The sequence below is a fragment of the Myxine glutinosa genome, chromosome 10 (assembly GCF_964187855.1).
Source record: "Myxine glutinosa chromosome 10, kmMyxGlut1.1, whole genome shotgun sequence".
NCBI classification, from domain to species: Eukaryota; Metazoa; Chordata; class Myxini; order Myxiniformes; family Myxinidae; genus Myxine; species Myxine glutinosa.
In genome coordinates, this window is record NC_136270.1 from 13,981,024 (window position 1) to 14,004,533 (window position 23,510).

The 23,510-nt window shown below is 47.2% G+C and overlaps 1 protein-coding gene across 1 annotated transcript in view; it reads left to right on the forward strand.

Moving 5' to 3' along the window:
- Window positions 1–21,816, forward strand: part of LOC137416499 (striated muscle-specific serine/threonine-protein kinase) — a 248,988-nt gene extending 227,172 nt beyond the window's left edge. Inside the window, exons 36-37 of the mRNA XM_078785165.1 lie at window positions 18,901–19,050; window positions 21,510–21,816. Coding sequence (XP_078641291.1) covers window positions 18,901–19,050; window positions 21,510–21,702 — 343 coding nt within the window. The 3' untranslated portion in view covers window positions 21,703–21,816. The remainder of the gene's footprint in view (window positions 1–18,900; window positions 19,051–21,509) is intronic.
- Window positions 21,817–23,510: the final 1,694 nt, after the last annotated feature.

Consider the following 23,510-nt stretch of genomic DNA (forward strand, 5'->3'; position numbering starts at 1 on the left):
AGCTTCATGAAATGGGTTTCCATGGCCGAGCAGCCGCACACAATCCTATGATCACCATGCGCAATGCCAAGCGTCGGCTGGAGTGGTTTAAAGCTCGGCGCCATCGGACTCTGGAGCAGTGGACACGCGTTCTCTGGAGTGATGAATCACGCTTCACCATCTGGCAGTACGACGGACGAATCTGAGTTTGGCGGATGCCAGGAGAACACTACCTGACCAAATGCATAGTACCAACTGTAAAATTTGGTGGAGGAGGAATAATGGTTTGGGGCTGTTTTTCATGGTTCGGGCTCGGCCCCTTAGTTCCAGTGAAGGGAAACCTTAACACTACAGCATACAATGACATTCTAGATGATTGTGTGCTTCCAACTTTGTGGCAACAGTTTGGGGAAGGCCCTTTCCTGTTTCAGCAAGACAATGCCCCCGTGCACAAAGCAAAGTCCATACAGAAATGGTTTGTCGAGATCGGTGTGGAAGAACTTGACTGGCCTGCACAGAGTCCTGACCTCAACCCCATCGGACACCTTTAGGATGAATTGGAATGCCGACTGCGAGCCAGGCCAAATCGCCCAACATCAGTGCCTGACCTCACCAATGCTCGTGTGGCTGAATGGAAGCAAATCTCCGCAGCAATGTTCCAACATTTAGTGGAAAGCCTTCCCATGAGAGTGGAGGCTGTTATAGCAGCAAAGGGGGGGACTAACTCCATATTCATGCCCATGATTTTGGAATGAGATGTTTGATGAGTGTGTAGTGTAGTAGTGTAGTGTGTAGTGTGTAGTCGGGTGTCCACATACTTTTGGCCATGTAGTGTACCTGTTATGTTATACCCAAGATTTGTTCAAGCTCTGTCAAGTTGAATGGGTGGCGTCGGCGAACAGCAATGTGGCCAGGCCGGGCCTTTGGCCGGGCCACTGAAAGACTTTCACGTTCCTGTTCTGAAACCATTCCAGTGTTGCTTTGGCTGTATGCTTGGAGACATTGTCCAATTGGAACATCAATCTTTGCCACAGTCTAAGGTCTTTTGCACTCTGAAGCAGGAAGCAACCTCAAATATTTGCCTGTATTTGGCTCCATTCATTGTTCCATATATCCTTACATGTCTCCCAGTCGCTGCCACTGAAAAGCATACCCATAGCATGATGCTGCCACCGCCATGCTTCTCATTAGGGATAGTGTTAGATGTGTTATGATCTGTGCTCGGTTTTCGCCAGACATAACGCTTTGCATTCAGGGCAAAGTGTTCAATTTTCGTCTCAGCAGACCACAGAATATTTCGCCTCATGCTCTCATAATCTTTTGCGTGCCTTTTTCAAACTCCAGGCGTGCTGTCATGTGCCTTTTTCTCATGAGTGGCTTTGGTCTGGCCACTCTCTCATAAAGCCTATATTTGTGAAGTGCTGCAGAGACTGTTGTCAATCCGGCAGGTTCTCCCATCTCAGCCAAGGAACTCTGTAGTTCTGTCAGAGTGGTCATTGGGTTCTTGGTGAATTCCCTGATCAAGGTCCTTCTTGCCCGGTTGCTCAGTTTTGTCAGGTGGTCAGCTCTAGAAAGAGTCTGGGCAGTTCCATATTCTTTCCATTTCCTAGTGATGGAGCTCACCATACTCTTGGGAACTTTCAACACGAGAAATTGTTTTATACCCTCCCCCAGATCTATGACTTCTCACAATTTGATCTCACAGTTCAACAGACAGTTCCTTGGACTTCATGGTAGTTTCTGCTCTGATATGCATTGTCAGCTGTGAGACCTGATATAGAAAAGTGTGTTTCTTTCTACATCATGTCCAATCAATTGAATTTGCCACAGGTGGACTTCAATCAAGTTGTAGAGACATCTCAAGGATGATAAAAAGAAATTCTGATGTACCTGAGCTGAATTTGGAGTGTCATAGTAAATGGGATATGTCATAGCACTACTTATTGACTGAATACATTTCAACTTTTCATTTTCAATTTTTTTGAAACTACTTCTAAAAAAAACAATTCCACTTTGGCATTATGCAGTACTATGTGTAGATCAGTGACAAAATTATCTCAATTTAATTCATTTTAAATTCAGGCTGTTACACAACAAAATGTGCAGCAAAAAGGTCAAGGGGTGTGAATATTTTCTGAAGGCACTGTATATATATATATATATATATATTGTTACGGTATCGGAACATACGCCGTGCTCTTGAGGGGTATACTCAGACCGGCTCCACTACTGACCCTGAGGCCATCAGGCCACAGATAGCTTCATGACCCGATGGATTGTGAAGCAACTGCAGATGCAGGTTGGGATAATTAGGTCTAACAGTGTCCTCTCACCTTCTATATCATGTTACCTGTTGGTGACCTAATGACCTCAACTATGGCCCACGCCCTCAGTGTTCACTTGTCTTCCAACTACTACTTCACCTGGGTGAACTTTGCAACATAAAGCTGGCTAACCACTACCAAAGTGAAACTGGGAGAACTACCGTCTATCGATAATGTACGCACTGTCGGATCAAAGAAAGAAAGCACAATAACGAGGCTGATTGGAAAATGTAACAACTATTTATTTACACACACACGGGCAGGCAATTATTAAGCACGGATTCACAAAGCAAAAAAAAACAAAACAAAAGAAGAACAAAACAAGTACACTCAAAGTACACCGCCCCCATGCCAAATAATTAAATATCCTACAGTGCGGCATTGCTGGGGCGCCTCTGGCGCCCGGTAATACCGCAGTGCAGCTCATAGAGGCTGCTTTGGGAGGGAGAGGTGTACGCTAATTCATTGAATAATTGTACAATTAAAATCAATAAAAGATTATCACAAATTATTTTCTTAATCAATTGGCGAAGAGCATAACTAAACCACTCGTGCTTCATCCGAAGATGTATCTTTTATAAATGTAATTAAATAAGTCATTAATAAAAAATTAAATAATTAATTGATTCACCAATAAATTAATTAATCGATTAAATGATTAATCACGAAATCAAAAACAAGTACACATACATTCAAAGTACACCGCCCCCATGCCAAATAATTAAATATCCTACAGCGCGGCATTGCCGGGGTGCCTGAGGCGCCCGGAAATACCGCAGTGCATCTCATTGAGGCTGCATTGGGAGGGAGAGGTGTACGCTAATTGATTGATTAATTGTAGAATTAAAATCAATAAAAGATTATCACAAATTATTTTCTTAATCAATTGGCTAATAGCATAACTAAACCACTCGTGCTTCATCCGAAGATGTATCTTTTAGAAATTTAATTAAATAAGTCATTAATAAAAAATTAAATAATTAATTGATTCACCAATAAATAATTAATCGATTAAATGATTAATCAATAAATCAAAAATATCCTTGATAGCCACATCACTTGGTCACTGTCATGTCCAAATATTAGCTTCCCAGCTCAAAAGGTGCCTGAGATATTGGCCAAATGAGAAAGAAAATAAATAAATGATTAATAATGAAAATAAATAAATAATAATCATTAAAAAATTGCATTATCAATCAATTCGGTCACAGAACACATAAACCACCACCATTTCATCAGAATCTGTAACTGGGGGAAAAAAAATAAAATTTTGGTCATAAATTATTAAATAATTGGATCACTTGGATCACTTCCGTTTCCGGTCTTGCTGGCGACGGTTCGTTTTTTCGCAGGTCTCCACGCTCTCCATCGAAATCGAAGTTAAGTCATTGTTCCAATTTGTATTTTCGTTATAACTGTATTTCTTTTATGGTGTATGTACGTTTATTGTCCCGTCAAAGATTTTCGGTGCAAATCTTTCATACCTGTATTGAAAATCGCGTTAATTCGTGTCGTCTCGAGGTCTTGTACAGTGTACACTGTACAACCTTGAGGCTTTGTTTTTCTCTCAGCGCCTGTCGTTTGTGATCCAATAACTTTCGTTCTCTGTTTTCGCAGTCTTTCCACCCCAAAGCCTACTTCCTTATGTAAATCTCAACTCAAAAAAAACAAAAAAAAAAGACTACCTTCTCTGTGCTCATTCGTTTATTCATTCTTATTCGTTCGTTCGTTCTTCGACCACGTGTTTCTCCCCCATTTCCCCAGATAGATTGTCAAATTTCAATTCGTTATTTTATCGTCCATGTGATATTGTTTGATTATAGTTAGTTTTGGTTTGAATTTCCTGTAACTCGTAATTAATTAATCGTTTTCTGCCCTTGTGTGTGGCCTTGTAGTTGTACCCCCGTCGGTGTTTTGTTAACTTAAGTGTGTTTTGCTTGGCTCTTGGTTTTTTTCCCTTCTACCCCGAACATAATACTGTCTAACGTTCTAATTCCCCACCCCCCCCCCAAAAAAAAAAAAAAACATTTATTTTATTTTCTCCACGTGTACTGTTGTCTCATCCTGTATTTTCTGTCCAGGTGTGCTGTTCGCCCCACCCCCATTATCTCCTTGCCATCCACCGTTTGCCCTGTTCACGTGACTCGTGGTGGTCCCTCTCGGCTCTCCCCCCGTTGGTATTTTTGTGCATATAAGATTGTTCATAGTTCTGTTTAAATATTTTTAAATATGTTTAACCTTTCCCCTTCTGTTTTTTATTCAGCGGTATATTACAACACGCTGTTTTTCTTCCTATTTAAAAGGCTTTTCTCAATTTCCTCTCCAACTCATTCCACTTCAAAAAAAAGAAATTCAATATCTTATACGTCTCCCTCACTACATGGTCTAAATTCACATTCATTCCATCCCTCCTCCATCATCCTGAACCGGATTGCTAACTTGAAAATCACAACAAACCCAATTTGTTATCAATGTTCGTCTTTCATTAATCATCCACTTTCTAAACTCCCCTCTTGCCCCTCCCATCCAAATCCCCCCCCTTGCACCTACACTCCGAAACTTCCCCCTTGCCCCTCCACTCTTAAACTCCCCCCTTGCCCCTCCACTCCTGAACTCCCCCCTTGCCCCTCCACTCCTGATCTCCCCCCTTTCCCCTTCCCTCCAAAACTCCCCCCTTGCCCCTCCCCTCCTAAACTCCCCCCTCACTCCTCCCCTTCAAAACTCCCCCCCAATCCCTCCCATTCAATTCTCCCCCCATACCATTCCTCTCCAATTCTCTCTCCTCCCCCCTCCTCCTCCAAGCTGCCTCCTCCCCACTTCGTCTCCCTTCTATCTCATACCTCCACCCCCCCAAACCTTCTACTTTCCTCTGCCCCCCCTCAAACAAGCCCTCACTGTGCCGCATCCCTTCACCAGCAAACCTTTCATCCTCCTCATCCTTCCCTTTCTTGGAACTCTTCTGCAACATCTGAAACACTATCAACTGCTCTCCCTACCTCCCCCTCTCCATCTTACCCTACTCCTCCCCTCCCCTGTCCTGTACCCGATGCTCCCCCTCTCTCTTCATTCACGGTATGGACCTCAAACATCCGGGGCCTTCGCTCAAACCTGACTGATCTCTCCATACAGGTTGCTTCTGACAATCCAGACTTGATCTGCTTAACAGAGACTTTCCTCCTTCAAGATGTCTCTGATTCCTTAATAACTCTTCCTGGTTACTCCCTCCTCCGGTATGATAGACCTGAGCCTCGGCCTGGTGGTGGGGTGGCTATCTTTGTCAAAAACTCTCTTCCTCACTCTCCTTGCACTGCTCTCTTTCCTCCTCACCCGCAGGAGTACCTCTGGTTACGGCTTCCTCTCCGCTCCCACCTTTTGTTCATATGTGTTCTGTACCGTCCCCCAAACAGTGATGACTCCATCTACATTTCAATGTCTGACAACATGGACCAACTTCTATCCACTCATCCCAACTCTCTCTTCCTCATATGTGGTGACTTCAACTGTCATCATGCCACCTGGTTGGGTGTGGGTTCCTCTCTCACTAGTCATGGCACCTCAGCAAAGGACTTCTGTGACTCACTGGGATTGACACAATCTGTCAATTTCCCGACCCGGATCTCAGCCAATGGAGTATCTTCTCTTCTAGACTTGGTTATGACAAACTTCCCTGCTAATGTCTGCTGCTCTTCTTCTGCTCCAATCGGTTCTTCTGATCATGTGCTTGTCAAAGTGGACATCTCTCTGGCCATTCTCAGAGAGCCTCCTCAGCGTCGACGAGTCTGGCATTTCACTCAGGCCGACTGGGACGGTCTTCAAGCAGCCATCAATCGTCTGGATTGGTCTCCCATCTCCACTGCCTCTGACATCAATTCTTCCTGGGAATTCTTCCAAAGCAAACTGATCTCTCTCATGCACAGATTTATCCCATCTCGCCTTCAATTGTCTTACCCTTCCTCCCGTCCATGGTACACTGAATCTTGTGGTGAGGCAGCTGCCCTGAAACAACTTGCCTTTGCCTCTTGGAAGGCTAATCCAACTGAAGGAAATCTCAGTTCCTTCCACCAAGCTCGGAACAAGTGTGTGTCTACCCTCAGGAGTGCCAGGAAGCACTATCTCTCCTCACTCAAGAATGAACTCTCAAACCTGTCTCCTTCCTCCAAATCCTGGTGGCGTCTGGTCAAATCCGTTTCTGGTGTTTGTTCCCCCTCCATCCCCTCCCTTACCTCAAATGGCCACACAGTTGACATCGCACGTGACAAAGCCGAATGCCTCAACTCTGTGTTCGCCTCGAAATCCTTAGTCCCAAACCCATCTCTCTCTGTTCCCACCTTTCCCAGTCGAACCCAAATGCTCCTGGACTCTGTGTCCTTCTCTCCTGACAAGGTGGAGGAGTTTTTGTCAAACCTCGACTCTGATTCTGCAACTGGACCAGACGGCATCAGCCCGCGGGTCCTAAAATCCTGCTCTGCCGCTCTATCTCACCCTCTCTCTGTTCTTTTCACCCTATCTTTTGCTCAAGGTCATCTGCCAGCATCCTGGAAATCAGCTAACATTACCGCTTTACACAAAAAAGGTGCAAAAACAGATCCTTGCAACTACAGACCAATCAGCCTGCTCCCAATTATCAGCAAAGTCATGGAATCCATCATTGCTTCGGATATGAAATCTTTCCTCTTCTCCAATGGCTTGATCTCTGATCATCAATTTGGTTTCAGACCAGGTCACTCTACTCTGGACATGCTGCTTCTGCTGTCTCAACAATGGATGGAGGTCCTGAATGCCAAACAGGAAATCAGAGCTGTCTCCCTTGACATATCAAGGGCCTTTGATACGGTCTGGCACCCAGCTCTGATCACCAAACTCTCCTCCTATGGTATCCATGGAAATCTCCATGCATGGCTTGCGGACTTCCTCTCTGGTCGTAGTCAACGTGTGGCTCTGAATGGATTTCTCTCATCTCCCCTTCCTGTTCAGGCTGGAGTTCCCCAAGGAAGTGTGCTGGGCCCTGTGCTTTTTCTGGTCTTTATCAATGATCTCTCTGACTCTCTGGAAAATCCTCTCTATCTCTTTGCTGATGACTCCACTCTCTGCCGCTCCATTCCTCTTCCCTCAGATAGGCAGTCTGCAGCCTCCCCACTCTCTGAAGACCTGGACAAAATCACAGACTGGTCAAACAAGTGGAACATGTCTTTCAATCCTGCCAAATCTCACTCTCTTACTATGTCTCTCCGAAAAGATCGACTGGACAACCCTCCCATCTACTTTCTCAACAATCCTCTCCAAGAAGTTCTGTCACTCAAGCTTTTGGGTCTCACTATCTGCCATGATCTTTCTTGGGAAAACCACATTTCCAAGCTGGCCTCCAAAGCCAGTCGCCGACTGGGCATCCTCCGTCGTGCGAAGTCCTTCCTCGGCACACCTGAGCTCCTCACCACATACAAGGCTTTCATCCGCAGCTCAATGGAATACTGTTCTCCCCTATGGGCTGGTGCTCCTGCCTCACACCTGGCTCGGCTTCACGCTGTTGAATCCAAAGCTTTCAAAATCATTGGAATCTCCCGCGATGAAGCTATCTCTGAGGGCCTTTCACTCACTCACCGCAGGCAGGTAGGTGGTCTTTCTGTCTTCTACCGACTCCTCTCCGGCCTTGCTCCCCCAGCTCTCTCCGTGCTCTGTCCCCCAAATATTCCTACAGGTCGCACAAGATCTGCCAGCAACCCTCTGATGGTTAAACTGCCGAAATCTCGGCTCTCTGCTCACCTTCACTCTTTCATTCCTCTTTTCTCCCGCCTGTGGAACAAACTCCCACACTCCCTTCAATCCCTCTCCTCCCTCCAGGTCTTTAAAACAGCTGTTCACCACCATCTCTTATCTTCCCCCATCCATAACCTTGATCTTTTCTACCCCCACTAATTCACCCCAGATCCACCTTGTTTGAAATTCCAACTCATTTCCTGGAAATCCTGGCAGTGTCCATATGTTTATACCTCTCCCACCCCCCCCCCCCCTTCACATGCCTCCCCCCCTTCACATGCCTCCCCCCTTCACATGCCTCCCCCCCAAAGCCCTCTCCCTCCCACAGATCTCTCGATGTCTCCATGTCTCTCGGTCCCTGCTCTCAAATGTTGTTTGTGTCCTTCCCCCTCTCTCCCCATCTTGTCTACCGCTCCCGATGTTATTTGTTTTATGTGTCTGTTTGTCTTTCTGTGTGATTAATTTTCGCTCTTTCACGAGCCTCGATCTTGTATACAAAAAAAAAAAAAAAAAAAAAAAAAAAAATCAAATAATTAAATAATTAATCGATTAATTGATTAATTGATTAATTAATAATTGATTAATCAATAAATCAAAAATATCCTTGATAGCCACATCACTTGGTCACTCATGTCCAAATATTAGCTTCCCAGCTCAAAAGGTGCCTGAGATATTGGCCAAATGAGAAAGAAGATAAATAAATGATTAATAATGAAAATAAATAAATAATAATCATAAAAAAATTAAATTATTAATCAATTCGGTCAGAGAACAAATAAACCACCACCATTTCATCAGAATCTGTAACTTAAAAATTTTTTTTCTTCTCATTAATCAAATAATTAAATAATTAATAAATAAATAAATAAATAATAATCATTTAAAAATTAAATTATTAATCAATTCGGTCAGAGAATGCATAAACCACCACCATTTCATCAGAATCTGTAACTTAAAAAAAAAAAAATTTTTAGTCATTAATCAAATAATTAAATAATTAATCGATTAATTGATTGATTAATTAATAAATCAAAAATAGCCTTTGCAGCCAAATCACCTGGTCATTGGCATGTCCAAATATCAGCTTCCTAACTCAAAAGGTGCCTGAGTTGATGGTCAGAAGAGAAAGGAAATTTAATTAATTAAATAAGTACTTAATTAATCGCTAATAATTAAATAACTCCTCAATTAATTGATTAATCAAAAAACAAAAAATACTGTTTTTGACAAAGGACTTGCTCACTATTGTGCCGAAATTTCAGCTTCCTAGCTCAAAGGATGGCTGAGATATCATCCGGACAAACAAACAAGAAAACAAACAAACAAACAAGAAACCAGAGTGAAAACTGAGTACTCTCTTTCAGCGTGCATCACTGCCGAGCCCCCTTTGGTGCCCGGCAATGACGATTTGCAATGCCTGGAGATGGCATAGGAAAGGAGCGGTGTACAACAAGTACACATACATTCAAAGTACACCGCCCCATGCCAAATAATTAAATATGCTGCAGTGCGGCTCATAGAGGCTGCATTGGGAGGGAGAGGTGTCCACTAATTGATTGATTAATTGTATAATTAAAATCAATAAAAGATTATCACAAAATATTTTCTTAATCAATTGGCTAATACCATAACAAAACCACTCGTGCTTCATCCGAAGATGTATCTTTTAGAAATTTAATCAAATAAGTCATTAATAAAAATTTAATAATTAATTGATTAATCAATAAGTAATTCATCGATTAATCAATAAATAATGAATCGATTAAATGATTAATCAATTAATCAAAAATATCCTTGATAGCCACATCACTTGGTCACTGTCATGTCCAAATATTAGCTTCCCAGCTCAAAATCCACCATGTCATACCCTTCCTCCCGTCCATGGTACACGGAATCTTGTGGTGAGGCTGTTGCCCAGAAACAACTTGCCTTCGTCTCCTGGAAAGCAAATCCAACGGAAGGAAATCTCATTTCCTTTCACAAAGCCCGAAACAAGTGTGTGTCCACCCTCAGGAGAGCCAGGAAACAATATCTCTCCGTTCTCAAGACCGAACTCTCTTATCTGTCTCCCTCTTCCAAATCCTGGTGGCGTCTGGTCAAATCCGTTTCTGGTGTTTGTTCCCCCTCCATCCCCTCCCTTACCTCAAACGGCTACACAGCTGACTCCGCACGTGAAAAAGCTGAATGCCTCAACTCTGTGTTTGCCTCTAAATCTTGTGTCCCAAACCCATCCCTCTCTGTACCCACCATACCCAGTCGTACCCTGCTGCTCCTGGACTCCGTGTCCTTTCCTCCTGACAAGGTGGAAAAGTTTCTGTCAACCCTCGACTCTGATTCTGCAACTGGACCCGACGGCATCAGCCCACGGGTCCTAAAATCCTGCTCTGCTGCTCTATCTCACCCTCTCTCTGTTCTCTTCACCCTCTCTTTTGCTCAAGGTCAACTGCCATCTGCTTGGAAATCAGCCAACATCACCGCTTTGCACAAAAAAGGTGCAAAAACAGATCCTAGCAACTACAGACCAATCAGCCTTCTCCCAATTATCAGCAAAGTCATGGAATCCATCATTGCTTCGGATATGAAATCTTTCCTCTTCTCCAATGGCTTGATCTCTGATCATCAATTTGGTTTCAGACCAGGTCACTCTACTCTGGACATGCTGCTTCTGCTGTCTCAACAATGGATGGAGGTCCTCAATGCCAAACAGGAAATTAGAGCTGTCTCCCTCGACATATCACGTGCCTTCGACACGGTCTGGCACCCCGCTCTGCTCACCAAACTCTCCTCCTTTGGTATCCATGGAAATCTCCACGCATGGCTGGCGGACTTCCTCTCTAGTCGTCGTCAACGTGTGGCCCTGAATGGGTTTCTCTCATCTCCTCTTCCTGTTCAGGCTGGAGTTCCCCAAGGCAGTGTTCTGGGCCCCGTGCTTTTTCTGGTCTTCATCAATGATCTCTCTGACTCTCTCGAAAATCCTCTCTATCTCTTTGCTGATGACTCCACTCTCTGCCGCTCCATTCCTCTTCCCTCAGATCGGCAGTCTGCTGCCTCCTCACTCTCTGAAGACCTGGACAAAATCACAGACTGGTCAAACAAGTGGAACATGTCTTTCAATCCTGACAAATCTCACACTCTTACTATGTCTCTCCGAAAAGATCGACTGGACAACCCTCCCATCTACTTTCTCAACAATCCTCTCCAAGAAGTTCTGTCGCTCAAGATTTTGGGTCTCACTATCTGCCATGATCTTTCTTGGGAAAACCACATTTCCAAGCTGGCCTCCAAAGCCAGTCGCCGACTGGGCATCCTCCGTCGTGCGAAGTCCTTCCTCGGCACACCTGAGCTCCTCACCACATACAAGGCTTTCATCCGCAGCTCAATGGAATACTGTTCTCCCCTATGGGCCGGTGCTCCTGCCTCACACCTAGCTCGGCTTCACGCTGTTGAAACCAAAGCTTTCAGAATTATTGGAATCTCCCGCGATGAAGCTATCTCTGAGGGCCTTTCACTCACTCACCGCAGGCAGGTAGGTGGTCTTTCTGTCTCTACCGACTCCTCTCCGGCCTTGCACCCCCAGCTCTCTCTGTGCTCTGTCCCCCAAATATTCCTACAGGTCGCACAAGATCTGCCAGCAACCCTCTGATGGTTAAACTGCCGAAATCTCGGCTCTCTGCTCACCTTCACTCTTTCATTCCTCTTTTCTCCCGCCTCTGGAACAAACTCCCTCACTCCCTTCAATCCCACTCCTCCCTCCAGGTCTTTAAAACAGCTGTTCACCACCATCTCTTATCTTCCCCCATCCAAAACCTTGATCTTTTCTACCCCGCTAATTCACCCCAGATCCACCTTGTTTGAAATTCCAACTTCTTTCCTGGAAGTCCTGGCAGTGTCCATATGTTTTATACCTCTCCCACCGCCCCCTTCCCACGCCCCCCCCCCCCCAAAGCCCTCGCCCTCTCTCAGATCTCTCGATGTCTCCATGTCTCTCGGTCCCTGCTCTCAAATGTTGTGTTTGTGTCCTTCCCCCTCTCTCCCCATCTTGTCTACCGCTCCCTATGTTATATGTTTTTTGTGTCGGTTTGTCTTTCTGTGTGATTAATGTTCGCTCTTTCACGAGCCTCGACCTTGTATACAAAAAAAAAAAAAAAAAAAAAAAAAAAAAAAAAAAAAAAAAAAAAAAAAAAAAAAAAAAGGTGCCTGAGATATTGGCCAAATGAGAAAGAAAATAAATCAATGATTAATAATGAAAATAAATAAAGAATAATCATTAAAAAATTAAATTATCAATCAATTCGGTCACAGAACACATAAACCACCACCATTTCATCAGAATCTGTAACTGGGGGAAATTTTTTTTTTTTAGTAATTTATCGAATAATTAAATAATTAATCGATACATTGATTAATTGATTAATCAATAAATCAAAAATATACTTGATAGCCACATCACTTGGTCACTCATGTCCAAATATTAGCTTCTGAGCTCAAAAGGTGCCTGAGATATTGGCTAAATGAGAAAGAAGATAAATAAATGATTAATAATGAAAATTAGGAAAATAATAATCATTAAAAAATTAAATTATCAATCAATTCGGTCACAGAACACATAAACCACAATTCGGTCCCCTTGTGTTTTATACCTCTCCCCCCCCCCTCCCCTTCCCACGCCTCCTGCCCTCCTGCCCCTCCCACACTTCTCCCTGCTCTCAAATGTTGTGGTTGTGTGCTTCCCCTTCTCTCCCCATCTTGTCTTCCGCTCCATCTTTTTGTATATTTTGTTTGTCTGGTTGATTTGTTTGTGAAATAAATGTTAGCTCTTTCACGAGCCTCGATTCAGTATACAAAAAATAAAAAATAAAAAATAAAAAACCACCACCATTTCATCAGAATCTGTAAGTGGGGAATTTTTTTTTTTTTAGTAATTAATCGAATAATTAAATAATTAATCGATTCATTGATTAATTGATTAATCAATAAATCAAAAATATCCTTGATAGCCACATCACTTGGTCACTCATGTCCAAATATTAGCTTCTGAGCTCAAAAGGTGCCTGAGATATTGGCCAAATGAGAAAGAAGATAAATAAATGATTAATAATGAAAATAAATAAATAATAATCATAAAAAAATTAAATTATTAAGCAATTCAGTCAGAGAACACATAAACCACCACTATTTCATCAGAATCTGTAATTAAAAAAAACAAAAAGAATTGTCATTAATCAAATAATTAAATAATTAATCGATTAATTGATTAATTGATTAATTAATAAATCAAAAATAGCCTTTGCAGCCAAATCACCTGGTCATTGGCATGTCCAAATATCAGCTTCCTAACTCGAAAGGCGCCTGAGTTAATGGTCAGAAGAGAAAGGAAATTTGATTAATTAAATAAGTACTTAATTAATCGCTTGTGGCGGACACAAAAGCCCACTGGCGTGGTGACATCATTCCGCGCACCAAGTGGGCGGTGGCCACGCCCGAGGGGTAGGCGTGGCCTCATGATATACACCGGGCGCGCAGCCCAGAGCGCGCCAGTGTTACAGTGAGCTCCTGAAATAAAGACGCTTATAAGTTACCGCTTGACCGCTTCCTCCTTGCTCGCAAGCAGCGCGCGTAACGCCGCGCTTTACTGGTGACCCCCTCGACGTTGGATCTGCCGGAGCGATCCTTCCACACGCGACGCCATTGCCATGGCCAACTTCATCAAACTTCCCGAATTTTGGGAGGCTCAGGCCGAAGTCTGGTTCGTCCAGGCCGAAGCCCAATTTCAGCTTCGGCGCCTCACCGGCGATGACACGCGCTATTGCCACGTCGTCGCCTCCCTCGGGACCGGCACGGCCGCTCAAGTTGTGTCCGTCCTTCGCCACCCACCGGACGGCCACAAGTACGAGGCACTCAAGCGGCTACTCCTAGCCACGTTTGGCCTCACGGACGACGCACGGGCCGACCGCCTCCTGGATCTCCCCGAGCTCGGTGACACGCGCCCGTCGGTCCGAATGGACCATATGCTGTCACTGTTGGGCGACGAAGCCCCCGGTTCTCTATTCCAGGCGCTTTTCCGTCGCCAACTTCCAGCGCAGGTTCGCCTCGCGTTGGCCGGGACCGGGCTAACTGAACCCCGAGCATTGGCAGCCGAGGCGGACAAGTACTTCGCCGCTTCGGACACGCGGGCGAGAGTCAGCGTGGCCGTCACGGCCCTCGTGGCTGATGCTGCTGATGCTGCTGATCCACAGCATCAGCTTATACAGCATACGCAGCATGCTGATACGCACCTCGTGACCGCCGCCACGCCCCGCCCACCGCCGCGGCGAAAACCGCCACCGCGGGGAAACCCGCCAACTCCACCGGCCTGGCGGAGCCAGCCGCGCTCCTCCAGCTCCACCACCTGGTGCTGGTTCCACGCCAAGTTCGGCCACGAAGCTCGGCAGTGTCATCCACCATGCTCCTTCAACAGGTCGGGAAACGCCCGGGCCAGCGCTCAATAGTGGCGATGAGCGCCGGCCGTTCGAGCAGCCTGCTGTTCATAACGGACACCTTCTCCGGGCGCCGTTACCTGTGCGACACGGGAGCGCAGGTGAGTGTCGTTCCCGCCGGCACGTCAGACAAGCATGCCGCGGGTGGGGGCCCCGCGCTGCTTGCCGCGAACGGGACGCCCATCCGTACGTACGGAAAACGCTGCCTCTCTCTGCGGTTCGGAGGGCAGGTTTTCCGATGGACGTTCGTCACCGCCGACGTGCCCATGGCACTGCTTGGCGCGGACTTCCTGTGCGCTAATGGGCTCCTGGTCGACGTCAAGCGCAGACGTCTTGTCCAGGCCGAGACGTTCAGCTCGCTCACTTGTGCGTTGCCCAGCTCAACGAGCGGCTTGCCAAGCGGCTTGCCGAACGGTTCGGTTCCGGCCACGTTGGTCTGTACGCTTCCGGCAGCGGACGCATTCACCCGCCTCCTCGCCGGCTTCCCGGCCCTCACGCGGCCCACCTTCTCGGCGGGGGCCGTCAAGCACGGGGTGGCCCATCACATCCCCACCGTCGGGCCACCGGTCTACGCCCGGGCACGCCGCCTCGAGCCGACGAAGCTGGCGGTGGCAAAAGCGGCGTTCGCTACCCTGGAGCGACTCGGCATCGTTCGGCGCTCAGAGAGCGCTTGGGCGTCGCCGCTGCACATCGTGCCGAAGCCCGGCGGGGGATGGCGACCGTGCGGGGACTATCGCCGTCTCAATGACGCCACGACTCCCGACCGCTACCCCGTCCCCCACATTCAGGACTTTTCCGCCCGTTTGGCGGGCATGTCCTTCTTCTCGAAGGTGGACCTCATACGCGGCTACCATCAGGTCCCCGTCAGGCCGGAGGACGTCCCGAAGACGGCGGTCATCACGCCATTCGGACTCTTCGAGTTCCTGCGCATGCCCTTCGGTCTGAAGAATGCGGCTCAGGCGTTCCAGTGACTGATGGACAGCGTCCTGCGCGAATTGGATTTTGTCTACGTCTACCTGGACGATATCCTCGTCGCCAGCGCGTCCCGCGAAGAGCACCTACACCACCTCCGCACGCTCTTCGAACGCCTGGGCCAGCATGGCCTGATTGTGAACCCCGCAAAGTGCCGGTTCGGCGCCACCATAATCGATTTTCTGGGGCACCGTGTCACCAGGCATGGAGCCATCCCCCTGCCGGCCAAGGTGGAGGCGGTGAAGGGGTTTCCGCGCCCCCGCACGATCAGAGGGCTGCAGGAGTTCCTGGGCATGGTGAACTTTTACCATCGGTTCCTGCCCCGTATTGCCCAGCTCCTGCGCCCCCTGCACGAAGCTCTCCGAGGTAAGCCGGGCAAAGGCGACGTTACCTGGACCGAGCAGATGGACACGGCGTTCACGGGCGCGAAGCTCGCCTTGGCTAACGCCACCATGCTCGCGAACCCGGCGCCCGATGCACCGATCGCCCTCACCACCGATGCCTCGGACTACGCGGTGGGCGCGGTGCACGAGCAATGGGTGCGTGGAGCTTGGCAACCGCTGGCGTTCTTTAGCCGGCAGCTTCGCCCGCCCGAACGCCGTTACAGTACCTTCGACCGCGAGTTGCTCGGGCTTCACTTGGCGGTCAGGCACTTCCGCCATCTGCTCGAGGGCCGTGCGTTCACTGCCTTCGTCGACCACAAGCCACTGATCTTCGCGATGGGCAAGGTCACCGAGCCGTGGTCGGCCCGGCAGCAGCGTCACCTCTCGGCCGTGTCCGAGTACACGACGGACATCCAGCACGTCGCGGGGAAGGACAACCCGGTGGCGGATTGCCTTTCCCGGGCCGTCGCCCACGCAGTCCACCTCGGCATCGACTATGCCCGGATGGCAGTGGACCAGGCCGCTGACCCCGACGTCCAGGCCTTGCGGACCGCCGTCACGGGCCTCCGCGTCACCGAGGTGGCGTTCGACGACGCGGGCGCGGCCCTCTTGTGCGACGTCTCCCTCGGGCGTCCTCGCCCCATCGTGCCCGCGGGCTGGCAGCGCCAGGTGTTTGACGCCATCCACGGCCTGTCCCACCCGGGCGCGAGGGCCTCCCAAAGGCTGATCGCCGACAAGTTCGTCTGGCATGGCCTCCTGAAGGCCGTCCGCGGCTGGGCCAGGACGTGCCTCGCGTGCCAGCGCGCCAAGGTGCACCGGCACACCCAGGCCCCGTTGGCCCCGTTCACGGTGCCGAAACGCCGGTTTGACCACGTCCACGTGGACCTGGTGGGACCTCTGCACCCCTCGCGGGGTTTCACCTACATCCTCACCATGGTGGACCGCACCACCCGGTGGCCGGAGGCCGTGCCCTTGGCGTCGACAACGGCGGCCGATGTCGCGCAGGCTTTCATCGCCACCTGGGTCGCCCGGTTCGACGCCCCCTCAGACATCTCGTCCGACCGCGGCCCCCAGTTCACCTCGGAGCTCTGGGGGGCGGTTGCGCAGGGAGGGGCTCGGGGTCCGGCTGCACCGAACCACGGCCTACCACCCCCAGGCTAACGGCCTGTGTGAGCGATTTCACCGCTCATTGAAGGCCGTGCTCCGGGCCACCCTCCGCGACGGCGGCTGGGTCGACAGGCTCCCCTGGGTCCTGCTGGGCCTCCGGACGGCGCCCAAGGAGGACCTGCGCGCATCCGCGGCGGAGTTGGTCTTCGGGCAACCGCTGCGGGTGCCGGGCGAGTTCCTCCCCGACTCCACGGCACCATGGTCCGCGGCACAGCAGTGCTCCGCTCTGCAAGAGACCGCCCAGAGGTTCGCCCCGGTGCCAACGGCATGCCACGGGCACACACCGACGCACGTCGCCCCGGAGCTTCGCACGGCGGAGTACGTCTTCGTCCGCCACGATGCCCACCGGACACCACTGCGGCCCCCGTACGACGGGCCTTTCCGCGTGCTGGAGACCGGGGCGAAGCACTTCACCCTGGACATCGGCGGTACTCCTGACCGCGTTTCGGTAGACCGCCTCAAGCCGGCCCACCTCGACGTGGACCATCCACCGCCAGTGGCCCGACCCCCACGTCGGGGCCACCCCCCTGCGGGCGGACCCCCGGCACCACCCAGCCCCGCCGCCACGCCGCCCCCCGGGCCTGCACCCATCCCAGGGGCAGCCAGGGGCATCCCACCTGGCATCCCTGCACCCCGGACGCCGCCGATCGCCAGGGGGCGCTTTGGCCGGGTCATTCGTCTGCCCCACAAACTGGCCCTCCAGGTGCGCGGGAATTCTGGGGGGGCGCGTGTGGCGGACACAAAAGCCCACTGGCGTGGTGACATCATTCCGCGCACCAAGTGGGCGGTGGCCACGCCCGAGGGGTAGGCGTGGCCTCATGATATACACCGGGCGCGCAGCCCGGAGCGCGCCAGTGTTACAGTGAGCTCCTGAAATAAAGACGCTTATAAGTTACCGCTTGTCCGCTTCCTCCTTGCTCGCAAGTAGCGCGCGTAACGCCGCGCTTTACGCTAATAATTAAATAACTCCTCAATTAATTGATTCATCAAAAAACAAAAAATACTGTTTTTGACAAAGGACTTGCTCACTATTGTGCCGAAATTTCAGCTTCCTAGCTCAAAGGATGGCTGAGATATCGCCCGGACAAACAAACATGAAAACAAGAAAGCAAGAAAGAAAACAAACAAGAAAGAAAACAAGAAAAAAAACAAACAAACAGAGTGAAAACTGAGTACTCCCTTTCAGCGTGCGTCACTGCCGAGCCCCCTTCGGTTCCCAGCAATGACGATTTGCAATGCCTGGAGATGGCATAGGAAAGGTGCGGTGTACAACAAACAAACAACCAGAGTGAAAACTGAGTACTCCCTTTCAGCGTGCGTCACTGCCGAGCCCCCTTCGGTGCCCAGCAATGACGATTTGCAATGCCTGGAGATGGCATAGGAAAGGTGCGGTGTACAATACTATGGGGATATCTAAACTCCAGGTTTCCTATATCTCTATGTAGTTGGATGTAACTGCCCAGGGTCTTCCAAAACCGCTGTTATGATGCAGCGCCAGCAGGGGTGCTTGCTGCCCTTTGGATTGGGACGTAAAGCTGGCTGTGTTATCTGCACTTACACAGCTTGTAGATGTTAATTAGATGTCCTGTAAAATTTGTTAGCTATTGTGTGCTGACACTTTGACACATTTCCCTGCTTTGATTAGCTACATAATTAGCATGACAGTACCTGCATTAGGTGGAAGTACTGGGATGTGGTTATGGTAGAGGTATGCTGATCCAAAAACCAAAAAACCTTCTTCCTGTCTCTTAAATAACTTAAATGTGTTAGATTAAATTCATTAACTTGCTCATACCTACATCCTCAGTAACAATAACTTAGTTAAATAATGCTTTTCTATTTCAGTCTGAGTGGCGATTCACCATTCCTGGGCTCTTCCAATAAACAGACGGAAGAAAACATCCGTCGCTTCAGGGTGGACTTTGAGAAGTGCTACATCAACTCTTCTCCTGAAAGCAAGATGTTTTTGAAAAGTTTGTTGTCTCCTATCCCACAGTAAGTCTAAAAGCACGTCTTTCAAGCACAATAGCCTGTGGCGCATCACATGAACGTCTTTTTCTAACCTCACCCGCCGAAGGTGGATGGAGGTTATGTTTTCACCCCTGTCTGTCTGTTTTTCTGTCTGTTTGGTTGTGAGCAGGATATCTCAAAACTTTTGACCAGATTTAACTGAAATTTGGTGGACAGGTTGGGTGTGTGACAAGGACGAAATGGTTAGATTTTGGTGAAGATCCAGACCTGGATCAGAGAATTTTGCTTTTTTTGAAAGTGATTTTCATCGTTCTGAGATGGGGCAAAAAATGATATACAGCATGATATTTCAAAAAGTTGTGGACGAGTTATGACAAAACTCAGTGGATGAGTTGGTTCGGTGACAAGAACAAGCCAAGTAGATTTTATTTTAAATGGAGAAATATTGGCCCATGGAGGAGCTAGACGACAGAGGGTAGCAGGTTGACAGACTGACAGTGGAGCAGAGAAGAAAAGGTGGACAGAAAAATGAAAAAACATATTACACTTACAAAGTATGACAAAGGAGTCAAGGGTGTTCTATTGAGGAATGATAGCCATCCTCACCATATCCAAATCAACCACAGGGTTCATGGGTGACTACAGAAAACATTAACTCTGACCATCAATCTGTCAGACCAGTGAAAATCATTTGAAGAGAGAACCCAGCGATGAATTGCTTGATAGCATGGACCTCACTTATTCATCACATAACCCTTCCATATTTGATGGATTCCAATCGGATTGGTGAATAAAGCAAGGCTGTAAAACAGTTATTCTTGGATTCTCTGTTAATATGTCTATATACTACAAGTCTCCACCACTAGATGGCGGGTGAAGCACTTCCTGGTAGTTTATCAGTCAGAGCAAGAATATTTTTGCCTTTCTTTGAGGAGAAGCAGTCCATATTATCTAAAGCATTTGTATGCAAAATAGCCCCGAGTGGGCTGGCAGTCATCTCTTGAGGTTGCAGTTCAGATTTCTGCTGATTTTGGGGGACCCCCCTGGGAGACCCCTGATCCCCTGGGAGGTACCTTGATATGAAATCGAAGAATTTAAGACTGAATGATCTTGCGGACCATCAAGTAGAAGGGCTGTATCGGGTTGCAGAGCAATCGGTTGGTAAATAAGGGATGAGTAGGGATCCTAAGTTTGGGGGTAACCCCCCTGTGGGGCCCCTATGATCCGAAATCGAAAAATCGAAGCTTGAGGGAGATTGTGTGGGATACTGTCTTGTATTCATGTGTCAGGTTTCTGAACAATCAGCCGGGTGATAAGGGAGGTGGGGCAAAAAGTTAATTGACAGACATCTGGACATCGCGATCCATTTTTGTAAGTTAATCTCTTCAAGAATCAAGATGAGTGACCTAATAATATAAGCCTGAGAGCACATCATTGGCTGATGAAGTTTCCTTTCACATAATTTGGGTACCGTTCAACTGCATCACAAATCCACTAGGAACTCATCATTTTGCAGTGATGATAAACCTAATTTGCATTAGCTTGTGGGAGAACATTGACGTGAAAGAGACAATGATCCTGCCTTCCATGGAATGGTCGATGCAGAGAATCTCTCCGGGTTGCTAACCCAAGGGAATACTCGTTTCGTGAAAGTTAGTGTTGGTCACCGGTAAAAAGCAAATTTTGGAGTTTATCAACTAAAGGTTGATAAGAATATGTCTACCATTTTGGGAAATGAGGTGTTGCTGATTTTTGTTGTGTTAACCTTTGACAGAAAAAGTCAATCTCATTTGCTCTGATGAAGGGTGGATGCTTGAAACGTCACTCGCACCTTACCTCCTATGGTGGTGAACATACTTGTCAATATATAGTTTGATAAAATCTATTGTTACTAAACAAAAGGCCAACCTTTATGAAAGAAACATGACTCGAATATTTTACCTCTAAAGGTAAGTAGAGATAGGACAGTAAATCCTGACGTCCTACCTCTCGGATGGCTTGCCGTATGATACAGTGAGTCTTGCTTCCACTGCTACTGCACCAGAACAGCTTTCACTGCATCAAGGGTCAAACACAGACTCATATGCCGCCAGTTATATGGATCCGTTTTTGCACCATGTTTGTGTGTTGCAATGATGTTCGCTAAAAAAAACAAAAAAACATGGGGCACACAGCATAGCTGCATGCACATTGCTGAACTTTCTTGAGAACCATAAATAAGTTTTGGTGAAATTAAAGCATGTGCACTTCAATCTCTTGTCAAGCTATTGAGTGGACATTTTGAGTTTTCCTGTTAAAATAATGAATACTTTCATGTTTATTTGAACGGGATTTTTGGTGTCTGGTATTTTTGTACAAGACTTAAATGCTTCCGTGTCAATGTTAAATGCATTTAGCATTAAGGCCTCAGCTTTGACTAAGACGATGGATGACTTAGTACTACCGAAGCTTGAGGAAAGCACGCCAACCGTTTGCTTCCACAGGGAGCGGCCTTCAACAAAAGCTGGTCTCAAGCTGCCGTGGTTGCAAGAAACAGATGTGTCCCACCTACACCGAGCAAGCCATTCATTTCCAACGTGGAAGCTGCAGCAATACCTACAGGGTGTGACGCGGCACCGCCTGGAGAGCGCAACAAGGCATCGCGTCCTGCTCCGGAGCAGTTCGACGTTAAAGTGAAGCTCCAAGTGACATTATGTTCTTCCTTTCGAGCGATGGCACTCGATGTTGCAGTGCTGAATGAATGCCATCACAAATGTGCTTCCACGAGCCTTGTCTCCCATAAGCGGTGTACATTGGAATCTCAAAAGCCATTTCACATTTTGTGAGATGACCTCACAAAATGTGTTCTGTTATTCGCCAGTGTTTTTGTGGGTTACTCTAGAGATGTCTATTTGTTTTTTGCTTAAATGTTACCGGTGCTGTACAACGCTACTCCGCTCCAGGCATCCGTAGCAAAATGTGTTTTTGTTTTAATCTGGGACTTATCGAACACGTTGCATTTGAAATTTCTTTGTAAATCCGCATCGTAATATCTGGAATACAAAACGAGGGTGTTTTTGCATTGACGTTAAAATATACCAAAAGCAGAATTGTGGCAAATTCTGGATAAATAGGAAAAGCAAAATAGCAAAACATCTGAAACAGCTGAAATAGCTAAAGCACCAACAGTATGCGTCCTGTACGTCCTACTCCAACCACTTTGCCGCTTAAGTGCAGAGTGTACGTGAAGCACATGCCCTATTTGCAAGGAATGATATCTTACAAACCTTCACACCTACTTCTCATGTGCTACACGTTCCCCAATTCTTATTCATCACTTGCTAATAAAATAGTTCATTAGGCTGAGATAAATAGCACAATCCGCAGGCAACATTGAGTCATGTTTCAAATGCGTTTTTGAATCACCGTCGTGGTGTAAATGGCAAGTCGTGGTGTCCAAATTTTTATTTTCTTGTAGTTGTTGCACCGCACATTTTGTTTGTTTTTAAACACATTTGAGGACTTTATTAAGTATAAAAGTATTAATTGATTTCATCACTTGTGCACGCTGAGGGTAGGAGTGTATTTCTGGGAGTGTTTTAACTCATCTTTGATCAATTTAATTTTCACTTATTTGTCAAAGTTTGTTTCTGACCTTACCAGTTTATATTAGATACAGTGGCCGAGGAAAGGTAGAGTGCAGCGGGGCAACGCCCCACTCTCCCATGTATAACCTCCTCGGTCGTCGGTCCAGTTTGTATGTTCAGTATCCTGAATGTCCTCACTAGAGGCCTGATTGACGGTATAGCGAGCAAGTTCAAATGGAAATATTCATTACACTGAACAAAGGTACCGAGGGCGATGTATATACCTGGGGTAGGGGCGTGAGCTATCTATCTTGTTGCCCCACCTTACTGTAATAATATATTGGTAGAATAGAGGAAAGATTTTTCATCTTCTCATTTCAGTTTTTTGCATTTCAGTTTCAGTTTCAATTTTCATTTCAGTTGCCCCACCTTACTGTAATAATATATTGGTAGAATAGAGGAAAGATTTTTCATCTTCTCATTTCAGTTTTTGCTCATGCATAAGCTCTTTCATTTTGAATCTTAAAAATAATATTTTTTAGCAAAATAACTTGTAAATGAATCATTAACAATAAAAAAGGCATGCTATGGTGCAGCTATTTTCAAATTTGAACATTTTGAACAAAACACAAATTGGAGCTTATTTAAGCCTCTTACAGCTTATTGTTTTTAGATTAGATGTCATTCACCGAGTTGAGTTTCAAAAACAAGACATTTGGAAGCAAATTAAGCCAAATGTATTAAGTGAGCATGTAAGTTTTGCATGTCCAGAAGTGAAGGAATTTTCAAACTTGCGTGACATTTTTGTGTTTATTGTTTCTTTCCCTCTCGCAAATATAAAGAGAAGCCAAAGACAGGGATTTCAATAACGGCATTCACAAATGACTTCTCTGACTGATTTGTTCATATTTTGTTTTT